The sequence below is a fragment of the Zeugodacus cucurbitae genome, chromosome 6 (assembly GCF_028554725.1).
Source record: "Zeugodacus cucurbitae isolate PBARC_wt_2022May chromosome 6, idZeuCucr1.2, whole genome shotgun sequence".
In the NCBI taxonomy this organism is placed as follows: Eukaryota; Metazoa; Arthropoda; class Insecta; order Diptera; family Tephritidae; genus Zeugodacus; species Zeugodacus cucurbitae.
Genome location: NC_071671.1, coordinates 34,840,432 through 34,849,352, shown reverse-complemented (window position 1 = coordinate 34,849,352; position 8,921 = coordinate 34,840,432). Strand labels below are relative to the sequence as shown.

The 8,921-nt window shown below is 30.5% G+C and overlaps 1 protein-coding gene across 12 annotated transcripts; it reads right to left on the bottom strand.

The window, feature by feature from the left end:
* Positions 1–825: 825 nt before the first annotated feature.
* On the bottom strand, positions 826–8,699 carry Sox14_1 (putative transcription factor SOX-14). 12 transcript variants are annotated; one of them, XM_011196366.3, is made up of 3 exons: positions 8,598–8,699; positions 6,542–6,946; positions 826–3,212 (listed from the first exon to the last, which is right to left on the bottom strand). In XM_011196366.3, exons 2-3 carry the CDS (start codon positions 6,704–6,706, stop codon positions 1,821–1,823), a joined length of 1,557 nt encoding a protein of 518 aa, XP_011194668.1. In that variant the 5' UTR covers positions 6,707–6,946; positions 8,598–8,699; the 3' UTR covers positions 826–1,820. The 12 variants fall into 12 exon arrangements, with proteins under 12 accessions (XP_011194668.1, XP_028901344.1, XP_054088881.1 ...); XM_029045511.2 differs by having other exon boundaries at positions 8,495–8,652; XM_054232906.1 differs by having other exon boundaries at positions 6,542–6,912; positions 8,484–8,651.
* Positions 8,700–8,921: the final 222 nt, after the last annotated feature.

The following is an 8,921-nucleotide window of genomic DNA, read 5'->3' as shown; positions in this document are numbered from 1 at the left end:
TTGAAGTAGTAGATAGTTTCGTCTACTTGGGACCCAGCGTTAACAACACCAACAATGTCAGCATTGAAATCCAACGCAGAATCACTCTTGCCAACAGGTGTTACTTTGGACTGAGTAAGCAATTGAACAGTAAAGTCCTCTCTCGACGAACAAAAATCAAACTCTACAAGTCGGTCATTATTCCCGTCCTGATGTATGACGCCGAAGCGTGGACGATGACAACATCCGATGAGACGACTCTTGGGGTTTTCGAGAGAAAGGTTTTGCGTAAGATTTATGGTCACTCATGTCAGTGCAAAGTGACCAGGCTTCACTTGGTGTTTCCAGTTGGCGCCAAAAAGAAAAAAGGAGGAACGAATGGCGCGCTCTGGTGGATTCGGCTATAATCGCTTAAGCGGTTTCTTCGCCAAATATATATATATATATGAATAGAAATCTCCTTACCTACATTTAAAGAAATTTGCGGCAAATCTCAGGTTTTTCGCTGAAGGTTCATATCAACGTTCAATTAGAAAGTATACCGATATTGCTATGTGTAGAAGCCCAATAACCAAAATTTTATACGAAGTTATTAATATTTAAGAAAATATTTTGTGTCCGAAGTAAACAAACATCTTTTTTTAACAGAAAAGGTTTGTTCAGCATAAATGCGCCGATGTTATGAGTGATTTCTTATTTTGTATATTATGTAGTGGGTTTGCTGCTCTTGGGGTAACCACAGCTTCGCTGCCTATCTGGGGACGTTCTTCTTCCGATTCATTAACTTTCTATCGCGAAACTTATAGAATCTTAAATATCCTAAAATACAGCGGAAATTCTCACAAATCTTGACAACACATGTTTAACTATTTATTAATATATGCTTAGTTTTATATAATGACATTATTTTTAGTTTTTAAATTAAATAAATGTTTCTTAAACAAAAATTATGTTGGATTCAAAAACGCTATCGTCTCTCTTGCCGAATATGAAATCGGAAAATTGTAACGATTCCGATCTGCAGAATAGGGCGACAAAACGATTTGATGATGTTCGAAAAAAACAAATACAGAACGATTTACAGAATATTTCAAACGATTTGAAAACGGAAAATGCGAAAATATTGCCCGAAAACGATTTGTAGAACATGCCTGATAGATTTAGTATATCGAAAAGACCTAAGAAATAAATTTTGATAATTTAATATCGAAAATGCAATTTCTATTTTTGTATATATTTATATTAAAAAAATATTTTTCTTTTGTATTCTAGATAATAGTATTTTTTTTACTTTTACAAACCACTAAAGTAATGTAATTCAATCTTAAAATGCTTGAAAAGCACATATGCCCCTGAAATAGTTTCATCTCACAAATTCCAATAATTATGTAGTATTGTAGTATAATAAAATATTAATATATATCGCAATTTTTAATACATATATGTGCAAACATTTTTATGTATGTATGTATGTATATAATTATTTTACAATGTTACTTATAATAATATTTAAAGGGATTATTTGAGGTTTCTGAACTTAGACATATACAAAATTGTGTGTATTGAAGCAACATTACAGTAAATCAATTTCAATATTAAAGAAATATAATAACAAAATGTATATAATTTCATGTGACATGTGTAAACCCATGGTTATAAAAAATAAAACCAGTTTGAAATATTAAAAAAAGAAATTTACTCTAAATTTTTATAAAGAGTTTGACATATCTACTTTTTTATGAATTTAAAGGTCAGTTTATAATGTTTGCATTTTATTAATGTACGTAGTATATACATATGTACTTTTTAAAGACACTATATTATTATGAATTCGTCCTATTTTAAAGACTAGAAAACTCATATCTATTGCTAAACTCCAAATGGCTGCCTGAAGATTCCGGTGGTAAGTCGTCATAGGTAAACGCAAGAAGAGCTCCATTAGTATCATAAAATGTATAGTTCGTTGAATTAAAACTTCCCGAATGAATATGATGATTAGAGTTATTAATAGAAAGTGGAGACATATTTGCAAAATTTGTATCCCCTATTGCGCTTTCCCCAACCATAAACCCACTATTTCCAACTTTTCCATATATACGATTACTGTTATGTATTTCAATATTCATTGTTACGGTTTGCTGTTGCATGGAAGTGTCATGATTATCAGATCCGCATTCATCTGCACAATATAAAGATTGATTTATAATGTCACAGTTTGAATCGTCAGTTGAAGAGTTTATAATATTTAAATGATTATTTTCATCTCGCGAAGATAGCAAGGAATTAAAAACGGGAAGATTCATTGCCTCATAGGTATATTGCATTTGGTGAGAGTGATGACTGGCAAGATGTAAATTAGCATCATTTACTATGTTATCCTCTTTTTCTACTTTAGTGCTTTCGAAACATGAGATCGTAGAAACGTCATTTACATTAATTTGTTCATGATTAAGTGTGTTGTCATGAGAAAACTCGGTTCTGGGATTATGAAATTCAAATTGCTGTTCCAAAAAGTTCTCAGGGTTTATTATTTTTAAAACATCTTCAAGTGGATATTCTGGTCCAGTTTTTAAGTGATTAAAGTCGGACGGCTCAATAGGATCTAAGCTACGTAGATTATCGACAATCCCTGAGTTAATATCACAGATATTTGTATCACTGTAAAAGTTACTATCATTTGAATTACGTGGCAAACAATTTATGGGATCTTCTTCTGGACATATATCTGTAGTGTCAAATATAGTAGACGTTTCTTTCGTTTTAATTACTTTTTTGGAATAAGCTGAGGGGATCTTGCTAATATTTATTTTCGAGCCTCGCTTACGTCGTAGGATTCCATCTGTAGAGCCGTTAACTATTCTTTGTTTACTTTTTTGCTCAGGAAAAGATGAATGAGACATTGTTGTCTTCTTTATATTATCTTGACACTTCGCTCCGCGATACGGTTTTTCATTACTATGTCTTGAAGTAAAAAACCGTGACTGTTTTTTCTGTGGTCTATATTTATAATCAGGATATTCTATCATATGTAGTTTACGTAAATTTTCCGCTTCAATTATATAAGGCTGTTTTTCTTCTTTGCCCAATAGTTGCCAACGTCTACCAAGTTCTTTTGATATTTCGGCATTGTGTAGATCAGGTGTCTTTTCACATATTTTTCTTCTTTCCATTTGGCTCCATACCATAAATGCATTCATTGGTCTCTTTATATGACCAGGATAATGTTTCTTCGTCTGAAAGAGAAACACATATTAAGCATACAATATATAAAATATTTTTTTATAACTACATATAATATTATACCATATGTACATGAATAGCATTTATGAAAAGTTACTTTTGTAGAGGAGGAAAATATTGACTTAACAATTAAGTCCAAAATTAAAATCAGCAGTAATACTAATCATTTAATTAGTAATTCTAACACGATGGCGGCGGTAATATGAATTTTAATTTATAAGGAATGCATAGGCTATAAATATATTATATTAATAAAAGTATAATTAATCAATGAAATTATGAAGTATTATATATTCAAATGTCTTATGACTTACGACTTTTTGACCAACCTGGATTATTTTATTAAATTTCAAAAAATGTCTCTTATTAAATTATTGTTTTAATATAATTATTTATAGTAACATATTATGTAACTAGAAATACATAACGTAATACTACTTAAATCGGCTCATTAAAATTTGTTTACCCTCACGTTCAAGCTGTCCCCATATCTTACGTTTTTTTTTTTTTTACAATAATTAGTTCTTGGAGTCGTATTTACCAGTGTGAATGGTCTAGATATGTAAAACCAAATTTGGTAGCACTAACGCAAGCGGCGGTTGAACAGAGTATAATAGTGTTGTTTACTTAACGGTTGTTTGCAACACCTAAAACTAAAGATTTAGATATGGAGTTATGTATATCAAAGTGATCAGGGTGACGAGTTGAACCTTAATATCTTTTGTGCACCCGTCCCTTATAACTAGAGTAAAATTTAAGATATATTGATGAAAATTTGTACACGTACTACATGGCACCATGGGATGGTTGATACGCAAACCGTTGCCAAGCTCATAACGTTTACTATTAATCTAAGTCTTGGCTCATTTATGACTCACAATATGGAATTTGTTAGGAAAAGTGGGCATGGTCCCGCCCCCTAACAGGTTGTTGTATATATTTTCCTAAACTTAATATATTTATATAGCTACATATATAACTTACACACACTGTTTAGTATTTCAACACGCACTATGAAATTCACTCATTTTCGGATAATAACGACACCTACCACTCGCCCACTTTTGGGTCAGAAACAATATCTCAGGAACTACTCGACCATCTTCAACCAAATTTTGTACATAATATTTTCATGACACCCTGATGTTACGGATTGTACTTCCCATATAAGGCAATTTTGAATTTACGGACTATATCTTTACAAGGCCCCAAATATCGAGCATGAACCCCTCAGTGCCTATGGATAATTTGTTAGCGAAACCCGGTACATCTCTCATATATTTTAAAAAAGAATAAATTCAGAAGAACCCTTTTTCTTTTAATGTTAAAAAAGTATAATCGGTTAGGTTTTGCAAACAGCTTTATACCATAAATATCGGTTAATATGTGAGATATCTTAGCAAACAAAAAAAGTGAGCGCATAATCTTAGCTTGGAGACGAAACATGAACTCTGGATCTGGATCCCTCATTCTACCTCTAATAAACTATACCACATCTAAGAACTTTCATTATTCTTGTGGACATTATGCCGAGTACATGTTCAAATTGTGTGTTATTTTTATAAAATTAAATAAATAAATTGCGAGAGTATAATATGTTTGGTTACACACAAACTTAGCATTCCATAATTGTTAATACAAAATATGTTAATTCTCGAGTCGAGTTAATTCTATAAAAAATTTACTTTTTCATTACATACCATTGTAGTTAGAATAACCTTCAGCAACATGTTACGCTGGGGCGTAAAGAATGTTGAAAGTAAAATGCAAAGCTAGGTCCATAAATGAAATATTGAGTTTAATGTACCTTTCTTTAATATTTCTAATGAAAACACCATCCTCCTTCGAATTAATTATTCAGTTCATTGGTCCTCATGATGTACAGATGTATATGCACATACAGTGGCGGACAAAAAAAGAGGACACTCTAAAACTACTAAGTTTACAATAAAGACCTAAAATAAAAACGTTTTATTATAGCTGAATAATGTACTTAATATAATTAGTATCCACTTGTATAATAGAGTGATTGATTTGTTAATGCTACATCTATGTAAAGTAAAGTCTCAAAAAGTAAGTGTCCCGTGTTTTTATCCGCTACTGTATATAGTGAACTTTAAAAAATGTCCAAAGCTTCAACATCCGCACGTCTGCATACATACATACATATGCCGTGCTTTTTGTAAGTTCAGTGGCCGCATTAGAAAGCTCGTAAAATCTCTAGATATCAGTATGTAAATATGTACTTACATAATATTGTAGTAAACAAAGCTTCTCATGCTACTTTATTTATGTTTGTCTATTCACCTAGTAGTGTTATAGGCTAGACAGACGGCAGAGTTAACCCCGATTAACTGCGCTTTTAATCATTTCCAAATTTGTAGGTGACAGACGGCAGCAAAGCGAGTTATAAACTCCCATTAACAGCTGATTGGCAATAATATTTTCATTTTGGTAAAATAAAATTGGATAGAAAGCAAATATTGCGGTTGTTAGCCACACAATTAGTACAAAAACACCATATTACTAAAAAATATAGATAAATACGTTATTATTAGAATTTTTGCATATGTTTTTGTTTACATTTCATTGAAAAACAGCTCTCAGTATTGCATATTTTCATTCACAATAGGTTAAAAGCGGCCATGTTTAACAATGTTGCCAACGAAAATGACACGAACTCCCACTAACTCTCTAAAATTTTGAGGATTAAATGGGAGTTAGCAAACGGAGATAACTCTCGAATTAACCCCGATTAAAGCAGTTAATCCGAATTAACGCCGCCGTCTGTCAGAGGTATTAGATAGTAATTTCGAATTGTTTCCGAATTAATAACTTAGATATTGGATTAAATCTTCGCAAATTTAAAGAAGCTTTCGTTTTTTATCTGGATATTATTTCTTACTGCGTTGCTCAGTCACTCATAAATGATATACAGTAAAATATTGTTTAGTGTGATGATATCTAGTCAGTAATAATACGGTTCCTGAGTTTTCAATTAGTTCGCAACAAAACGAAGATTTTGTTCATATATTATATATTTTTTTATTAATAAACCCTTAAACACATTTATGTCTATTTACTCGTACATACATGTGTAATGATATTGATATTTAGCTTACAATTATTTATTAAAAATTCCTTTGAACAATAATAACGGAAAATATTTTTAATTATACTATTTTAAATCAAACTAATCGATAATAACCACTTTAAAAAGTTGATGAATTTAGAGGTCTTTAATATTTTAAATTTGTTTCATTTTTTATACTTTATATTTTTATAAGATATGCGTATAACGCTTGCACATAGACACACTCACCTGGGTCGCATCTGAATAGGGTGTGCTGGAATTCAAATTAACACGCTGCGAACCAAAAATCAATTCATCAGATTTGAATTGACCGTTATTATACTCGACGTCATCAGACGTACAAGGAGAGATCATGTCTGATTTCATAAAAGATTGAAAGTTAAAATCATCCATTTTGTCAAAACTTAAGTCTTCAACATCACATTCTCAGTGAATAACCATAGGTTTTTATAATATTTTAAAATCAAATGTTTAATACGCGTTCAATCGTAGTTTTCTGAATTTCAAATTGTTAAATGCACGCTTATGATTGGCAGTGTTGATTCATGGCGTGCATACATATTTTTAAATTTGTATGCAAATGTAAGTAGGTTTAATTTCTAGATTTCATATTATATTTTTAAATTTCACTCACTGTAAATATTGATATAGGATATATGTACATAAATATCTAAGTCTGTTTAGGTATTAACCTAAATGTACATCAACTGTTCATATTCAGTAAAAACAAATATCTATCTATATGTATTTGTATATGAACATATGTATGTCTATATACAAATACATAGTATGTATTTATATATACATATATATATATATATGTATTCGTATTTACTATCGTGATACGTTGTATGTGTATAGCCATAATACTTTGCTTATAATGAATATTGCATGTTTGCAGTTGAACTGATAAACAACGTCATAATAAGTCAAGGTAAAATGAGTATTTGTATTCACTTCACATAACATTCATGTATGTGTGAGGGGATTACATGGACTTCGAAAATAAAAATTTACTTTAGAAAAGCTTAACATAATCAACTCAATCGTCAAAATTATAAATTGAAGTATATATACAAATAAGGGATAAGCCCAAGATATTTTATAATATGTAGAGCTCTATATTTTTGTTGAAGACTAAATATGTACATATGTACATATATTGAAATTGCTCTCATTTTGTGTATTTGAATGGGGAAATGCTCTGATTTCGTTTTATTATTATCTGACGAGCGCTCTTATTCAGTTTTTCCCTTATGTTGAGACCGTTTTTGAACTGTTTTTATTTCGTCATGTTGAGTGTCCTAGGACATGCCATGTTAAAGAGGTAATGATAATGACATTGTGGGAACAAAACTCATACTCTTCCGATTGAGCATTTAAAAGTGCTCGTTTTCATTCCTTTCCTACTGGGTTAATACTCATTAAAGTAGTGTGCGAAATTATCTGTTAGTACGCTGTTGAACACATGGTACCTGTGTTATAGAATGCATGTATGCACTACTTACATACCAGCTGCTTATGTGTGCAAACATATGTATGTATATGTATTCATAAATGTGTATATAAATATAAAATATGTATAGATACACCAGTACGTACATACTCGTTTCGTCATATGAATTTGCTCGCATTTCTTCTTCGACAAACAGTATAATAAAATACGTACACTTGTATACAGTAGTTATGAAGGATTATTGATCTCACAGGCCGAATAAAAGGGAATTTACAATTAAGTTCCACAGATAGATAAAAAATAAATCTAATGTATTATATATGTTATTAAAAGTGCATGTACACATTCACTAATAGTACATATTTTCACATATGTACACATGTATGGAAAAAACCAGTTTTTATCTTCAAAATATATATTCAGTTGAATTCTCATAAATCTCTTCGTATGTATGGGAACACATATTATTTAGTTTATATAAAATAATCAAGATAAACACTACAAACAAATCTTTGTATAAAAACTCAACAATTCACTCCGAAATACATATGTATGTATGTATGTACATACAACAATTATGTACATATGTATGCGTACTTTCGTATTTAAGTAAGCAAATAGTATACTCATATCTATAAGCAAAACGAACTTCGTAATATTTTTAGAACCGTTGATTTTAATTACAATTTCATAAAACTAATACCAAAGTTTTACAATTTTTTTACGATTTTGTATCATTTAAATCCACTTTTTAATTGAATAAGAAACGTTTATTTTAAATAAAATAACTTATAAAAGTTGCGACTGCAATTCGTCGTATAAACGCACAAGATAATCAACAGTTTCTACTGCAATTTTGTGACTTTATGAAGAGTTGTTGTGTTGTTATTCGATGCTTTTGCACTGAATCAGCTGTTCAACGTCGTAAATGGTTAGTATTAATCATACGGTTGTCGTGTCATTGTATTGAACCAGAACGCCCATGTAGGAAATTTATTGAGAACTGCTGTTCATTGAACTTTATAGAATTCACAGAAATTCTATAACATAAGTATGTAGATCAGGATTTGGTTGATTGAAATACCATAATAGAAGCTAAATTGTATAGAAGTTTAATGTACAATAACGTCAATATTTAAATTACAAAGTATA

Excerpts from the sequence above, each read along its gene's own strand:
- Sox14_1 (XM_011196366.3), bottom strand. The coding sequence starts at position 6,706 with ATGGATGATTTTAACTTTCAATCTTTTATGAAATCAGACATGATCTCT. Across the intron at positions 3,213-6,541 it reads CCTATTCAGATGCGACCCAG|ACGAAGAAACATTATCCTGG; the intron begins GTGAGTGTGTCT and ends TTTCTCTTTCAG.